Source organism: Mustela nigripes, chromosome 13 (assembly GCF_022355385.1).
Source record: "Mustela nigripes isolate SB6536 chromosome 13, MUSNIG.SB6536, whole genome shotgun sequence".
Classification (NCBI taxonomy): domain Eukaryota; kingdom Metazoa; phylum Chordata; class Mammalia; order Carnivora; family Mustelidae; genus Mustela; species Mustela nigripes.
This window is the reverse complement of record NC_081569.1, coordinates 1071157-1088648: the sequence shown is the minus strand read 5'-3', so window position 1 is coordinate 1088648 and position 17492 is coordinate 1071157. Positions and strand designations below refer to the sequence as shown.

Sequence of the window (17492 nt, the reverse complement as noted above, 5' to 3'; positions counted from 1 at the left end):
GCTGACGAGCAGACGCCCCCCCACAGACCCCCCAGCAAGCCGTTGCCCTGGACAGACAGCTCCCGGCCAGCAGGGATGCTCCAGGTGTTTTATCTCCGTCCTTCAGTGCCCAGCGGGGGACAAGGCGCATTGTCCCGGCGGTGGTTCACACTTGGGCCAACAACGGGTCCACCTCCTCCCACATGTCCGAACCCCGGGCATCTCAGACGCACCCAGAACCCCGAACTGGAAAGAGCATCAGAGCTGGAGAAGCCCCGTCCCCGGGCGTCATTTCAGTTCCCTCGACAGCATTCCTCGTCCCGTGAAGACGAGCGCGGGTCCCTGCACACGGAGCTGTCCCGTGGGAGCGAGGGGTGCTGTGTGGTGTGGTTTCAGAGATGGCAGAGGGGGCGTGAGAGGCCTGGGCTCCAGGGGAGCCTGCGGGTGGTGGCGGTTGTCCAGAGCCGGCACCTGCTGTCCGTGGCTCCTGTTCCTCCTGGTGCAGAGACAGGGACGGGCGGCTCACACCCTCATCCCGGCTCACACCCTCATCCCGGCGAGCACACAGAATTGCTGCCCGTGTAGCATGGTCAAGCTTCCGCCCAGAGCCGGCCAGTTCCATGCACCAGGCATCCCGGCAAAGCTGAGCTTCTGGAAATTCACCGCGACCCTCTCTGCCTCGGAACTGACGCCGTATTAGTGTGGGGGGGGAGGTGACAATTCACTCGGGCTCCTTGGCTTTGCCTCGCTGAGCAAATACGTCTTGGATACAAGGCAAGTGTTTAACCTGGTTGAACAAGACACATCTCCATGGGAACTCCCGCTCTGGCCGCTGTGCTGCTGGGGACAGGGAGTGACCATGCGGCACACAGATAGATCATCTCAGAGCACGTGCTGGTCTCCATCGCATGGGGCCATCCACTGTCCCCAGCAGCAGCAGCACTAAATGAACCGGTATCGTAGGTTCGATTTCTTTAAGCTGTGGCCATCGTCTTGATGCCTCCTGTTTGGGGACGCGTGGGGCTCCACGGTGAGAGGCGCGGGGGAGCTCAGGAAGGGTCTCTGGGACCACAGAATCTGATGGAAACGCCTGCGGACATGAATGGTCTCAGTCCCCTCTGGAAGGACAAAGAGGATTTGGGGGCGTCAGAGAACTGCCTCGCATATCTGGGAAGGACGTGGATGGATGTTTCGGGGACGCGGAAGCTCCATGTGGAAGGTGATTGGGGAGGCTCCTGTCATGGCCTGCTCCCCTCGCGCTCTGTGCAGTGAGACAGCCACAGAGGGGACAAGGCGCGTCCCCCAGGTTGAGGGAGCGGGTGAGGCAGGGCAGGTGGCTCAGAGCTCGGTGAGCATCCTCCCCCACCTGTACCGGGAGCACAGGGTTTACACGCGTGCACACACAGACTGCACACGCATGCACACAGCAGGCTCCAGCGCCCGGCTCAGGGCCCTCTGCAGACCAGGCCCCGCAAGGCCAGTCATGGGAGTGATGGATGAACTCTGCCCGCTACAGTTCATCCTGGAGGCCGGGATGGACCGTGTGCCTGTGACAAATCGTGCGGCTCCTTTTCTGTCTTTACATGAACACACTTGTCAGCAAAAGAGAAGGAGAGAGAAAACCACAGAGAAGCCCGGCGGGTGTCAGGGCAGGCCTCTTACCGATGCGGTGACTTGCTTCTGTGACTTCTCGTTCGGAGTGGGACGCGGGGGCCTCTGCCTGAGAGTGAGGACAGCCCAGGCTCAGGACGGGCACCCCAGGGTTCCGCCCACCCCCACCCCTGTCCAGCGGGGGAGGGGGAGCGGGAGGAAAAGAGCAAAGAGAGCCCCAGCGAAGGTCTCTTCCCTTTGACCACGGCCCGCACGGCACAGTTCCGAACGTCGGCTTCAGAGTCAGAGCGGGATTTAACCAAAATGAGGTCCAAGTTCAAAACCCTGCTAGCTGGGTGACTTCAGCGTCCTTAGTAACGTCTCTGGCCTCGGTTTCTGCATCTGTAACGGAGTCGAGAGGAGTGGGAGCCCGGGAAGGAGCCGCTGTGTCCGTCTCTGGCAGGCACAGTCCGGCTTGGGTCCGTGGGTCCCCCCACTAAATGGTGCATTTTTTCCGCTGCTGTGCCCTCACCCCCAGAACCCCGTCCAGGGCGGAGCAGGCACTTGGTACCAACCGTTTCAGGGAGCAGCCATGCAAACACCGTGGACAGCCTTGCATCCTCAGAGCTCAGTCCGGGGGGGACAGTTTTGGGCATCGGTGACTTCTCGCTGCCAACTGGACACGATTTCCACATTTGGCTTCCTCACTTGAAACTACAGGGTTAAAACCTCGGAGTGGAGCCCGAGCACGAGGAGTTACTGTAATAGTTTTGAAATATTATTTTAATAACTTAAAAGGTGACTGTGGAGATGAAACTCGCTTTCGCCACCACACTGAGAAGAAAGAATTAAACTGACACAGAGCAGCACGGTGGCCTGCGAACCACAGGTTCCTGAAACCCCGCGCTGCGGTCCCCCTTCCTGGGTCTCTGCGTTCAGGTCAGACCCTCTCTGGGTCACAAATCACTAGTGGCCAGCACACGTCACACAAGAAGGATGCTCTCCCGGCCGCGGAGACCCGGAAACAAAGCTGTCCTGCGTTAGCTGTGCCTCCCGGACCCGAGAGGGGACCCCACATGCTCCCCCAGCGATCTGCTCTGTGCTTGTCTACACCGCAGGAACCCGTCTACACATAGTCGTACTTCTTCTCCTGGGTCTCTTGCTTCTCTGTGTTGGACGCGAGGAACGCCCTTCCTTGCTGGTCCCTCCCCGTTCGCTTGCTACAGCCCAACTCTCCGTCAGGCAGAGGCACCGGGGCAACGTGAGGCTCACGTCGGCCCCGGGAAGAGACCCCCCCAGTTCTCACGTGGCTCCCTGCAGGGTGAGGGGCCAGGCAGGTCCTTGAGGTGACCAGAGCCCCTCTCCTGAGGGCCCAGCTCAGCGCTCTGCAAGCGGCGTGCGGACGGGGCCCTGGTGCCGTTGGAGGCTGTGCTGATCCCCAGAGCCAGCCGGGATGGGAGCCGGGGGTCTGGGTGGGCACTGTGCTGAGCTGCCCGGGACCCCTCTCCCACCCTGGATGGCTGACCCCTCCACCTGCCAGCGTCAGCGGCCCCAGCATCAGGGGAGCGGCTCGCACCATTGCCTTCAGCTGAAGCAAGCTCCCCTCCCCCACGAAGCCAGCTGCCCCGACACTGTTCCAGGCAGAAGCAGGAGCTGGAAGACCCACACCCTTACTTCCAGGGGCGACAGCAGCTCCAGAGCCCCGGGGGGACGGTCCGCCTCCGCTGCTCCGGGACGGCTCTACCCTCCAGGCCGCGGACGCACGTGCTCTCGCATGGGGTCCCCGGCCAACCGGTGTCTGTCCCATCGTCTGCCCCTGCAGAACCTCACCCGAGCCGCCTTCTCGGCTCCAGAATCTTAGCCTCGCAAATGCAGGGACACCCAAACCACCGTGTGAACGCTCGCATTTCGTGGATTTTGTGCTCTGTTCAAGCAAAAGCTTATGACGGTCCTTACGTGTGTCATTTCTAAATGTCCTGTTTTACGCTATTTTTCGTTGCTGCGGGAGAACGGGGCAGCTAATCTACAGGAGTTTATCCACCGGCGTTTTTCACTGTGTGGAGCGTCCCAAACCCACATTAATAATGTTTTTCCTCTCGTAGGCGACACGTCCTTTGCACGGCTCCGTATGTGTTCTCGCCTTTAATGCCGGTCTCGGGAAATGCTCCGTCCTTTCCACAAATGCTCCCCGAAGGCCGCGGGGTTCAGCCCTGGGGTGGGCGCCAGAGAAGCAGCGCTCGGTGGTTTCCACGTGGCGTACAAGTAAGTGGGTCCGTCTGCTACCGAACCAAGACAAGGTGCTCTGACACCTAGTAACGTGAACAGCAGGGACGGGCGGTGGTGAGGAGGCTGGCGGACCCCTCCGGTGGTGAGGAGGCTGGTGGACCCCTCCGGCTCAGTGACGTGGGGACAAGGAAGGACATTTCTGCCAGCGAATGCCCCGAGTGGGGACGGACATGGGGTGCTTGGGCAGCACGGGGACCCGGGGCTCGGTGGGAGGTGAGCGCGCTGGGGGGACCACAGACCCTGTTTGGTCCACATGCCGCGGGAGCCAGCGAAGGTGACGCAACCCGGTTTCGACCGGTTGGGTGGATCCCTTCGGCTCCTTACGGAGGATGAGCTCCAGGGCAAGGGGAGGGCAGCAGCGCTGCAGCGAAGGGTGTGGAGTTGGTCGGGTGTGAGGGGCGGCGAGGCACAGGCAGGCGAGCGGGATGTGCGAGTGAACCGAGGTCCGCAGGCGAACGCGGGGCGGACGGACTCGCTGATGCGGCTCCACTCTTGGCTGCAGGGACCGCTGGGGATGCCGCGGGAACCCCGGGAGGGGCCTGGCGAGAGCATGACCTAGCGGGTCGCCGGGGGGTGCGTGAAGGGTGCGGTGCCGTCACACACCCACGGAGGCGTCAGCGGACATTGGTCTCTCCGCGCTGGAGCTCGGGGGAAGGACCGGCAGCCAGGACATGAACGGGCCCGTCCGCCCTCGGGTGGCGTTTGAAGCCGGGGCCGCGGGGCCCAGCCCGGGACCCCACAGCCGGAAGGAGGAGGGGCGCGGAAGAGAGGCAGAGACAGGAGCAGGAACGTGGAGGCCAGTATGGAGGGGAGAGGCCGGGGGGCGGGTGTGAAGGAGCTGCTGCGGGGCTGGTGACACGGACACGGAGCAAGGACCCAGCGGGACGGAAGGCTCCGGCACCTTCAGGGGCAGTGCTGGAATAGTCCCGGGTGAGAGGTGGGGCGGGGGGAGCCGAGGCTGCTCCCCACGGTCCAGAACATCCCTCCAGGCAGAAACTGGGGGTGCCCTGCTTGCCGACCTCACCCTCCTGGACGCCCCGTGTCTGACGCCTGGGAGCAATTTCATCTCCTTCACACTCCGTCCGGTTCTCGACCGGCTGACGGCAGAAGGGCAAGCTTAGGGCCGGTTTCTCCGTCTCGACTGCGGGCTCATGTCTACACCCCGCTGACGGGGTCCTGCTCGGCGAAGTTGACCCCAGCCTGATGCCCGATGGAGAAAAACCCTTTCTGTTCACATGTGTTTCCTGCCAGGCCCTTCGGGGTCTCATGGTTTTTAACATCGAGCCCTCCAACCCCCACGCACACTGCCTACGGCGAAGGGCGTAACAGAGTCTGGTTCCGACTTTCTGCTGCTAAATCCCTGGAGGTGTGACATGCCTCCTCTGTACACCGAGACCTTCACACGCCCGCATCTGTGTCTTGACTCTTTCTTTTGTTCAAAGAACACAAAGTTCTGTTGCTGAAACCACACTGGAAATCACTCCAAGCTCCCGACACCAACCTGCAGACAGGCCGCCGCAGGAAGACTGTTCCAGAACTCCCAGAACACGGGAGTGGGGTGCCGAGCGCCGGGGCTTACGTCTCCATTCCGCGCTCACTCCCTGCTCGGCCCTGAGGGAGCACTTGACCCATGGGCTCGGCTTCCTCGATGTGAAATGCGGCCAGCGGCACTCTCTTATCCCTGCCCCGCTAAGCCCCGCATTCCCGCAGGAAGGGGCTGGCCCTGGAGCACGCCCCGCGCGTTTGCGCGTCCATGTGCCGCCCCACGCCGCTCCCTCTGCTCCCACAGCCGTGTCACACCCTCTTCGGAGGGACTCATCACTCACAAAGTAGATGCCAGAGCCACCCTTCCTTGAGACCGTCCCCGTGCCCCGGCTGTCCAGCCACCCCCTCGGGCTACCCCGGCCGCCTGCGCGCGCATCTCCCAGGGATGTATGTATCTCGTGTCTGGCCCCAGCAGTGGGCCCTCATCCCAGGAGGTGAAAGCTGGGCTAATTATCCCCTGATGAGCAGAACCAGCACGGAGCAGGGGCTCCACGGGTCAAGCAGACAGGTGGGCAAGCAGGTGCTGACACAAGGCAAAGTGAGGGTCCAGCCGGCCGCCCATGCCCCTCGTTGGCTCAGTGGCCACATCCTTAGTTCTCTCCTGCTCCCTGATGACAGCATCTTGATGTCAGAACCCCTCTCTCTTTGGGACTGTCGACCCCAGCTAGGTGCCTGAAAGTCTCTTCACAGCTCCTTGAACAGCTGTCCCCTTCTTTCCCTGCGGACGTCCCTGTGAGCTCCTGCTACAGGCTTTGGTGGCCTCAGGACATTGGCATGAGCCCACCAGGCAGGTCCCTCACTGGCCTGCAAACCTGTGGGATGGCAGGGCTGTCCGGTGGTTCTGACCCTGGCTTCCCACCTGTCCAGGGCTGCGCAGTGGGGCCTAGACTCTATGTGTGCCCACCCTCGCCCCTCAGGCTGCAGGAAGGCAACTAACATTCGTTGAGCAATTGCCGTGAGCCTGATGCTTTGTATGGGGTTTGCTTTTCACTCTCTCAAACCCCCGAAGACCGGGGTGATCGCTTCCGTCCCCAGCAACCCCAAGCAGCTGAAAGTTTCCAGCAGAAATGGAACATGTAGGATTTAGTCGCCAAGCCCAAAGACCCGTGCTTCCTCCGCATCTTCCTCTGACGCCCTGGCCCTGCTTTCCCGGGGTCATCATGGACCTGGGGCGCGCTGCATCCGGCCCATGGAATTAGACCCCCAGGGAACCCACTGAGCAGCTCTGTCGAGGCACCAGCTCCACGGGTCTCCCCCAGTTCAAAGTCCACGCTGCCTCGGGTTTAGAGTGAGAACCCCCGGTCCCTCCAAGATTTGCATTTAGGTCCTGCCCATGTTGCTTATGGATCCTCAGTGTCTCTCTCCAGAGCAATGCTCCCTCCTCTTCCCTCCCAGAGCAGCCAGTTCCTGGAGGGGGTCGGGGACTCACCCTCGAGAGCACACTTCTAGACGCGAACCGACCATCCCAGAGCCCACCCTCCTGCGTCTTAATGGAGCGGTTCGCCCTCCCGGCTCCTCTCCACCCGCCGCAGCCGGGGCCCGCATTCTCGGGCCGGTGCCTGGAGTTAAGAGTCCTGGAGTGGGAGCTCGGGGTTGAGCTGTTGGACCTACTGGTCCAAGCCGACCTATCGGAGCACACACCTGGGCGCGGAGACCAAGTCCACCCTGTGAGTGTTGCAAGAAGCAGACTCGAGCCGGCTGGCGGGGCGAGGACTGGTGTAGACGGACGGTCCAGACCGCGGAGGGTGACCTCCCGGAATCCGGGTTCTCCTTGACCCTGCACAGAATGCCAGTCCCAAGAGCATGACGGACCGGGGACCCCCGCAGCCGGGCGAGGGTGGTGAGTGCCACACGGTTCCATCAGCATTTATTATGCACCTACTATGTGGCAGTCTTGCTAGCGAGAAGGCTGGGTCTGCCGAATACGGCGGTGATGGAAGTGGGGGTGTGCCGGGGAGCAGCTCCCTTGACCTTGTCAGTAGCAGAGTCAGAGAAGGTGCACGAGGTCTGTGGGTCTCAAACCTGAGCATGCATTGGAACCACCGAGAGGGCCGGCAAATCACGCCCCTGCACCTGCGTCCTGCCCCCACCTCCAGGATTTTCTGCTTCAGTAGATCGGGGGGGGGGGGGGGTTGCTGAATCTGCCCTTCGAACACACTCCTACGTAACCAGTCCTGTGTCACGTGAGGTTGAACCTGACCTCAGCCCGTCCCTGCCGGGCTCCTCCCTGCTTAGCCGCTCCCTGGACAGGGGTCTGTTTCCCACTGGCTGACCCCGGGAGGGGCCGCGTGACTCGCGCGCACACGGGGCTTCCCTGTGACTCTGGGGCAGGAACCCCCACCGTCTTTCTTTCTCTCCGTCAGCAGACAGCTGTGTCCCAGACACGGGGCTGCCCACACGGCCGGGGCTCCGCGACGATGAAGGCGTGAAATCCAGCTGCAGGGGTGACCATGCCCCGAGGGAAACGCAGCTCTGTTGTCGTGAGCTGTGGGGACGGCTTGTTGGTGCAGCACGTCATGGCCTGAGCCGACAGATATGGGGACTGTCCGGAGAGAACGGCCCCGAGCGGAGGCCCATGGGGAAGCGTCCAGGCAGGGAAGGGGTAGGGGTTTGCAACAAGACACAGTGGGGTATCTAGGGCACAAGACAGTCTAGTAGCAGATGCGGGGGGTGGCAGGCAGCAGCCAAGCCGGTGGGGACCAGAGGCAAGAGACCTCAAAGGCAGGGTGTCCACGGCAGGGCCCGAGATGCTGGTGCCCGTCCCGAAATGGTTCTGCCCAAACTCTCCAATAACACACTCTGTTCTTCAAGCCCCAAGACCTCCCGCATCAGCCTGTCCCCCTCTCTCTCACCAGAAGGGCCAGTTGGCTCTGCCCACAAATAAAGGTCAGTAACGTTCAACTAACGGCCTTGCCCCGGCCCGGCTCAGCCATCTCCCTGCTACTGATACCAGCCCCTCTGGGCCCGCCACCCTGCTGCCCTGCTGCCACCACACTGCAGCCAGAGCAATCTCTTAAAAATACGAAGTGGATCAGTGGATCGTAGATGATGGGTGGATCTCTCTGTTTACTGCCTTCCGGCAGCTTCACGTTATACTGAGAATAAAACCCAACCTCTTTCCTGTGCTTGAGGGTCTCACCTAACCCAGCCCTGCTTGCTTCCCTGATCTCACTCCTCCTGTGCTAATTCGAGCCACGTGGCGAGCTTGCTTCATTCCCACCTCAGGACCTTTGCACAACCGGCTCCTTCTGCCAGATGCGCTCATCCTGAGATGTTGCACACCATATTCTCCCAGGAGCCTTCAGCGGCTGCCCTACCACAGAGCCTCCAGTCCCCTCTGAAGGGGAAATCGTCCTTCGTTACGCCTCTTGCTGTTTGAAACCACGTCTTTGCTCACTTGATGCTACGTACACTTTCATTAGAATGGAAGTTCTAAGACGTCAGCTCTCAGGCGTCGAGCGTTCATTTCATCACTCGTCATTCAATGAGTCTTTTTTATTAAGCATCTAGTATGTTCAAGACATTGTTGCTTCTGGGGACAATATTTCAGTCCCAAGCCACGGCCTTGCCCATTCGAGTTGCTTAATAAATATCGTTCAATTAAGTAAGTGAGTGGAGCAAGGGGTAGGTAAGAGGCTGGGCCGGGAAGACCTGCATCACGTCTACCTCGCTAACGGTAGAGCTGAGCTTTGATCCTAAAGCTGATCGGTCATAAAATGCTAACTTGGGCTGGCGGAGACATCCACCTCCAGCAGCACTGGTCCCAGAGAGAATGAGCAGGGAGAGCCTTCCTCGCTGGGACTCCTGCCGTCACGCGGGGATCACTACGACGCGGGACAGGACTGTGAACAGCCAGCACGAAAACACCGTGCACGTTTCTTCCCTTCGCAGGGGACTGTCTGGTGACGTGTCAGGCATAGTTTATTAGCTGCTTTCCTTGACGAATGAAAGGAAACTGTTAGCAATTAACCGCACGCACACCGTAGATTTCCAACAACAATTTTTTTTTAAAGATTTTTTCTTTTATTTATCTGACAGAGATCACAAGTAGGCAGAGAGGCAGGCAGAGAGAGAGGAGGAAGCAGGCTCCCTGCTGAGCAGAGAGCCCGATGTGGGGCTCGATCCCAGGACCCTGGGATCGTGACCTGAGCCGAAGGCAGAGGCTTAACCCACTGAGCCACCCAGGCGCCCCTCCAACAACAATTTAATGTTGGGATTTAACGAATCTTTCAGGAATCTCCAGAAACTGCTGTGAGTTGCAGTCAGACTGGAGAGGGCGGAGAAACGGCGCGTTCGCGGCTTGGCCGGCACTGCCGGGCTCCAGACGGACACGCGGACGTTCCGCTCCCGTTTTCAGAGACGGGTGTATCTGAATACGTGCTATCAGATACCACGTGGTACCTCTTCCGTCTAAAGTCAGGCTGCCTCCTCCCCTCCTTCCCATTACGGGGACGAGTCCCGGTATCATCCACAACGGGCTACGACTAAACCCCAGTGCGTCTGGCTCCCCGCGGACAAAGCCCGGAATCTAGATGACTGGGGGCCGTGCGTGTGTTTAGAAGTACCTTCGACGGCAGAAAGAAAAGTAACAAAGAATCGACTTTCGCTGGTACTTGGAGGGAAAAATCTAAGTTAATGACGGCTAAGATGCCTTATGACAGCCCAGTGCACACTGGCTTGTTCCCACGGGGAGATAAATGTTCTCCCTACACGATTACTCATGCACTGTTGCTCAGAGCACTCTGGCAAAATGCAGTCCAGGTCCAGTTACTCTGTATGCAAATCTAGGATTTAGGCCCAAATTGGTGTCTTATTGGGGAACTGAGAAGCGTTCCTTAGCCCACGCCCTCACCTTGTCCAAGCTCGCATCAGAGACTTCTCTCCGTGCGCCAATGTCGAGACATTAATTGCTTTTTGCAATGTGCTCTGACTTGTGTCCAATCACTTTTCTTTAATGACTCGGGCAGGGACCTCGGTGACATTGTGAGTGGCACAATGAGATGAAGGAACCGGATGAACGGTCTTCTCCTCGGCGTCCTCCGCGATACGATTTCACAGGCGAGAGGTGTGCTGGGGCTTCTGCCCAGGTCAGCGATGACGCATTTATCCAGCGTGAGGGATGTCCTCACGTCGCTGGCATGGAAAAAGTCATGCTGAGGCTGTGCTCACACAAACACAGACGGACAGACCTGCAGCAGGATAGCAAGCCCAAAAAAGCCATACCTTCAACCGACGTGTGTCAAGCGGGGAAAGATGGTCTTTCTCATAAAGATACCCCCGTGGGGAAACACACACCGTACTCGTGCATCTCACACCAAGTGTGAATACGAGTTCGGGAAGACGGACAGACCTAACCATGAAAGGTAAGACAACAGGGGTTCAAGAAGAAAACATGGCAACTTCACGACCTCAGAGTCTAAAAATTTCTTAAATGGACTCAAATTGTCAGTCATAACGAAGAGAATGATACCTTTCTCTATCAAAACAGAGGACCTCCGTGGTCAGAAAGACACCATTGGGAGAATAAAGATGCAGCGCCCAGAAGAGAAAATAGTATCTGTGACGTAACTCGTATCCGGAATGTATACAGACGCCCGACGAATCATGAAGAAAAAGACAACATGCCAAACAGAAAACTGGGAAAAAACGTGAACCGGCACTTCACAAACTAGGACACCCAAAGGGCCAGTGAGCGTACAGAAGGAAGTGAGTGTCGTTCACCCTCGGGAAAATGTGAACTGAAGACACAGCGAGGTCCCACGACACACCTGCATGACGGAGAGTACTGGGAGCTCACAGGCCTGCTGCATGGGGAGGGTCAGCTGGAGGAAGCACGGAGACAATATGGAGACAATGTTGGGGCCTGAACCTTACAGCAAAGCATGTGCCTACCTTGTGGTTCAGCATTTTTACTCTTAGACATGCCCGCCCCGGAAATGCACACAGGCATCTGCCAAAAGCACAGACAAGAGTCTTCGTGGCCCTGGGACACCTGGGTGGCTCCGTCTGTTAAGTGTCTGTGTTCAGCTCAAGTCATGATCCCCGGGTCCTGGGATTGAGTCCCACATGGGGGGGGGGGGGTCCCTGCTCAGTGGGGAGTCTGCTTCTCCCTCTCCCACTGCTACTCCCCCTCTCTTGCTCACTCGCTTGCTCTCATTCTCACTCTATCTCTGGCAAATAAATAAATAAAATATTTTTTAAAAAGAGTGTTCATAGCCCAAAACCAGAAGCTACCCAAATGCCCATCCACTGTAGAATGGATAGATAAATTGTGCCAGGTTCTCCATCAGTGATGCAACAAAGTGGGAAGGCTACCCCCCCCCCCCCCCCCCAGCAACACGACGTTTCCCACAGCAGCGCGCTGGGTGAGGAAGAGAGACACAGAAGAACACGAAGTATGTGTTCACTTGTCTTTTTAGATCCACCTATGCACGAAATCCTATGGCATTTCTCTTTCTCTGACTTACTTCTCTCACTCTGACTTACTTCGCTTGGCACACAAAGAGGAAGCAGGGACAGACCCGTGAATACAGAGAACACACTGGTGGTTGCCAGAGGGGCAGGCAGGGGACGGGTGGGCAGGTGGGTGACGGGGAGCGGGAGGTCCAGGCTTCCAGGAATGGGATAAAGACTCCACGGCATGGAAGGTGCAGCTCCCACGGGAGTCACCCTTCCTGTAACAGCGTCGTGGTGACGGACGGCGGTTACACTCCTGAGCTCAGCCTCCCAGGAAACGGCCCACGTTGTACAGATCCTTGGAAGTGAGGACACTTGTTTAACAGGAAGGGGGCATGAGGGAGGCTTCTGGAGTGTCTGGGTGTCCTGCCTTCTCATCTGTGCTCAGTATATGCCTGGTGTTTCCATTTGCGCAAAATCACCAAGTCGGACGCCCACAACGTGTGTGTCAAACTCAACGCTTAACCGTTCCTGCCTAGAACAAAATCTCACGGCAAGAGATCATATAATTTTTCAGTTTATTTTTGATTATATTTGGAGAGGCAGACTTTACACAAAGAGCTTCCAACCAACCATGGTACGTTGCCCAAATTTTACACAAGCCATTGGAAAAAGGATCTAAAAATGTGCTTAGTTATTGGTATTATATAACATTGATCAAGCACCAAGAGTGTGCTGACAGCTGTACAGAGCCAACGTAGAAAAGACGACCCCTGCCCTCGAAAATACCATTCCTTGAGGCTCGCACGTAAACCTTCACCTCACGCTCCACACCCTTTTACTCATAAGGCATAAATAGGGAATTTGGTTGCATTTCTCGTTGAGTCAATAAATATCTAATACCCTTTCCCCCAACTGTACCAGCAATCAGTAGTGTCTCTGCCTTTCAACACAAATGTCCGTAGTACGGTATACAGTACGTACTGGTGTGGTGTTCACACAACTGACCACAGCATTCTTGTCGGTTGGCTATGACACGGAGCAGGTTGAACTTCAACATTCACAGATTCTTATACCGCTGAACAGCATCATTGACTGTCGGCAGAACTGACTTCTTGTTTAAAACAAAGAAAAGGAGGTGCCTTGCTCTTACATTGATCCAGTGTAAACAGAAGCAGCCCTGCCTGGATCCCGAGAAGGGTCTGGGGACTCGGGGCGGTGAGTTCGCACACCTACTAAGGGGACTCCCTTGTGGGTGTCGGTCACACAACCGCGGGCGCAACCGCACTAACAGTTCATGATCCGCTAGTCACGGGCCGTCGGAATCTGATTTGTTTACCGTGTTTGCAGTTTGCAGAAGGGGCTCGTGGCGTGACATCAGAAAACCGAGCTGGGAACCTTTTTTCTTTTCTGCGAGGCTGCGATCAAAGAGGACCAGACTAGCGAAGAGAAATGGAACGATCCTGAACCGAACCACGGGCTGAGGGGACCCGAGTTCGACGTCATCCCTTAAGCGACCTCCTCTGATGGTTCCTCTTTTAAAAGCAAGAGAAATGAAGTGGATTTGAGGCCCGGGCGTAAGAAATTGTACTTCGTGGGAAAATGCCAGAGAGCACTGTAGAAGGTGGTGCCCAGCCCGGGAGGCCGGCCAGTCCACCTGTCCGTCACCCTCCAGGAGATCACAGCAGCAGGAAAGGAGAGGCAATGTTAGAGGGAGGGGGAGGGGTCTCCTTCCCAGTCTGTCTCTGGCCTTGCCCTGTTCTGCAAATACAGGGATGGAGGAGTCTGGGGCCCAGGGAGAGAAGGCTGGCACGGGCTTGGGGCCAGTGAAGAGACAAGACCCAACCATGAGCTACGCCTTCCCTTCCCCGGTCCCCAGGACCCCAAGCATGCACCAGCTTCAAGCCACAGCAAGGATTCTTAACTTGATCGCGTGCTCCCGCCTATCAGGCTGCGGATAACCCATCCGCATAGGAAACAACTTGCCGTTGGGGCCGTCTGGGTTCCCAGTGCACTGGCAGGTCTGGGTGTTGTCCATTATGTGGCAATGGCGTCAGCTTGAACTCTAAGGCTACACTGGACTAAGAGCAAGACGAAATTTCTCGCCACCTGCTCAGATAGGAGAAGGGTAGAAGAACAATCTAGAGAGTCCAGTTTCCTCCACACATGCGGTGGGGCTCACGGTCACGCGTCCCCCCGTGGTAGCCAGACACTGGCTCAAGCAGGGCCCATTAGGAACAGGTTCACCCAAAAGTAGTGACAACAGGGGTCTGGTCCAGCCCCTGTGGTCCTACCTGGCAGGGAGAGCTGGGGGGCAGGGGGATCTGACCAAGTTTCTCTGATCTCGGGACGTTATCTTATCTCCACTTCTCTGTAGATCCCAGCGAGACCTTGGGAACTCCCTGTCTCTGGGGCTCTCCTGGTTTAATCTATGATAACAGAGACCACCTGTCCCGGAACCCCCCCCCCCCGCTGCCCTGTGCATGGGAGAGCTGGTCCGGGGACGCCCGAATCTTGTGGGTGCAAATTGTGCATTCCCTTCCGGAAGAAAGAAACATTATTTGGTGTGCCCGACCAGGAACGGCACTAGGAGACTAACACTCTGACCACAGACAGTAACATAGAGAGAGATAGAGATATATTTTTAAATTTTTCAATTATAAATCCTCAGTTCTTCATACTAAGGCTTCATCCTAGTCACCTAGAAGAAAGTCCATCCACCAGAGACTAGAAACAGGTTGCGTGGAGACCCCTAACGACGAAGGCTTGCTCCCGACAGAAGCACCCTGGCTTTACTCGCCGACGGCGGGAGACGTTCGGACGCCCTGTGCGGGGCACTACAGGGTCAGACAGAGCAAGAGAAGCATTACGCGGAGGTTTCTGGGATGGATGCCGGAATCCTATTGCTTTAAAATCTGAGACGCGCCCCTAACCTCTCCTTAGGGAGCTTCCTCTGCCGTCCAAGAGAACCCTCTCGCTCCCACCTTGTTCTCAGAAAGGTTAAGCTGGCTAGTATCTGTCGAACACCTTTCTCCGACCTGTAATCAGACATTAGGATCAGCTGCTGGAAAGGATTCTTTCTGTCCGGTTGGGTCAAAGCACCATTCGACAGGTGGGAGCAGAGACCAAAATCCGATCGAGTTACAGCCGCTTCCTTCACGCTGGAGAAACTGTGCTCTCGTGCTGTTTAACAGAGGACACCGTAACCCCAGACTAGGTATTTAGATAGACATATAGACATATAGATAGATAGATAAATAGATAAATGTTTAAATAGAGATTTTTTTCTTTTTTTCTTTTTTTTTTTTTTTTTTGCGCTGCTGACAAGAACACGAGTTGGGGTCATGGTGGGTGAGAACACCCGGGTACCTTTGTCGTATGATTGGCAAACCTGCCAGATCCTGTGAAAGCCCCCGGAAATGGCTGGGATTGGGGCACACGGAAGCCACGGCTTACGGTTAGAATGGGCGAGTTCAGCCAACGTCTCTGCTTCAAGGCACAAAGAAACGTTCCAAGCTCTTCCAGGAGACAGAAGACCAGGGAGCGGAGCCCCCGACCAAAGCAGGCGTGGGAGGCCCTTCTGGGGGTGGGAGGGTGGCCTGGGACTCTCAAAGCCTGGCCTTACGCCAGGGGCAAGCGGCTCCCCCAGGCCTTGGGCAGGGACAGGAAAGTCTCCCGGCCTGAGCACCGCAGCCTCTCAGGCAGAGGCAGCGCACTCCGGGCCATGCCTGGTCAGGCAGTCCAGCTCCCCCCTGCACTGAGCACAAGGAGGACGGTCCGGAATGTTCCGTGAAGATCGTAATGACGACCGAAGGGCGAGAATGGAAAGTCAGTAGCCCTTGATGAAAGTCAGCAGAGAAGAAACCTCCTCCGCGGCCACGACCCCCGTGACTGCACCTGCCGTGGACTGGACGCGATAGAAAACAGAACTGTCTTCCTTCTCGTCTTGCGATCTCCCGTAGCCTCCCCCGCGGGCAGGTATTAAATAGCTTTCGTGTAACCCACCCCCCTCAACTATCATCTGTTCTGTTCTGTTTTGTTTTTTGCTTGGAATTCAGTTTGTGTCCACCGGTGGCGCAGAGCGTTCTTTCTGTAGGAGAAGACATCGCACGGCTCCCAAAAGCATCCGCGCGTCACCGAGTCAAAGCCAACAGGAGGCGGGTGTCTCCGGAGAATGCACCCGCCCCAGACCCTGCTCGCCCTGGCAGAGACCGGCAAGCAGTGGCCGCACCGGCCCCGAGCCCTCCCGCCGCCGGGGGTGCCGCCGGCCGTCGCGGGCTGTGCGCCGCCAGCGGCCCCGCGCTCAGGACTTCATGGTGCAGATGGGCACGACGATGACGAGGATGACGGTGCAGGCGGCGGCCGCGACCAGGGCGGCGATCTTGCAGACCTTGGCCCGTCTGAACTCGGCTTCCTTGCGCTTGAGCAGGGAGTCGTAGCCGGGCGTGTAAATGTCTTCCATCCAGTACTCCAGGTTGTTTGGGTTTAAAGATTCTTGCGTCTGGAAGTGAAGAGAAGCGGTTAGAGACACCGCCAACACCGGTTCCCGAAGGTCCCCCGTGCGGCCCGCCGCTGGCTGACCGGGACGTCCGCCGCCGTCGCCGGGCCGGGCTGGGATGGGCTGCTGAGGGCCCAGGCCCCTTGGCATGGCGGCGGCGGGCACCTGCCCCACCCTTGCTGCCTGTGTGCCGAAGGCCCCGACGTGGGGAAACCACGGGTCTCCTCCGCAGCAGCCAGCACACAGGGCTGCGGCCTCGGGCAGGCTGTCCCCACGGCTGGAGGAACGGCGACCACCCCTGACCAGGGGTCTCCCCAGCAGCCCCCCGGGAGCAGGGCCCTTTGCGGCACGGCTGTCCTCTCGCTCTGATTCCGTTCCCAGCTCCTCCCTGAAGCCTCCACTGAAAACTCAAAGTGCCTCCCGATAAGCAGCTCGAACCAAATAGAAACTCTTTCCATGTCAAACATTTGTCGGAGCAGGTCAGGCCCCTGCGCAGGGTCAGGGTCTACAGACGTGTGCAGGCCATCCCCGGGCCTGGGGCTGCGTCCCCACGGGCAGAAGCCGCATGGAACCTGTCTCCTGGCTCCCCGAGATGGGGGCACCATCCACAGGAAAAACACCAGAACGAGCCTGTCCTGCCGAGGGCCCCACTCCCGGGGACGGTTACGACCCCCCGTCACAAAAGGCAGCGTTCTCGTTTGGCAGCAAGTATTTGATAACACAGTGTCACATGAAAGCAAACACGTTAAGATTCCAAGTGCGGGCCCCTCGCTCTCTGAAACGCAAACAAAACATCCGTTTTGAAGATGGCCTCGGCTTGCTTCATACTCGAAACTCGGGCACATGAGAGTCTGTCTCACGCACACGAGATCACAAAACAAACCCCTCCAAACCACTCTAAACCTGAGTCAGACTGTGGCTTTGGGAGAGCGCTGGTGATTCGAACCCGTTTCACTCATCATCACCTGACCTTGCAGAGGAGCCCTGTCTTTCCCGCCATGCTCTTTGCCCCAGGAGCCTGGCTCCCGGGACCACCCGGGGGCGCCCGGTCAGGGGATGAGGGGCCTCTTGGTCCCTACCAGGCACCAGCTCCCGAGCCGTGGGTCTCGGTGGATTGCAGAGCAGCTCCCTTGCCTCAGCTTCAGACCCCCGGGTGACGATGTCCTGTCACTGGCGCCAGCTCCCCAGAGGCTGCCCG

The 17492-nt window shown here is 58.0% G+C and overlaps 1 protein-coding gene across 3 annotated transcripts in view; it reads right to left on the bottom strand.

Annotated features, from left to right (window-relative positions):
* Positions 1–12417: 12417 nt before the first annotated feature.
* Positions 12418–17492, bottom strand: part of MINAR1 (membrane integral NOTCH2 associated receptor 1) — a 28897-nt gene continuing 23822 nt past the window's right edge. For 2 of the 3 annotated variants that reach the window (XM_059371407.1, XM_059371408.1), the window contains one exon: positions 12418–16297. In XM_059371407.1, the coding sequence (XP_059227390.1) occupies positions 16100–16297 (198 nt within the window). In that variant the 3' untranslated portion in view covers positions 12418–16099. The remainder of the gene's footprint in view (positions 16298–17492) is intronic. The other variant, XR_009398960.1, reaches the window with a different exon arrangement.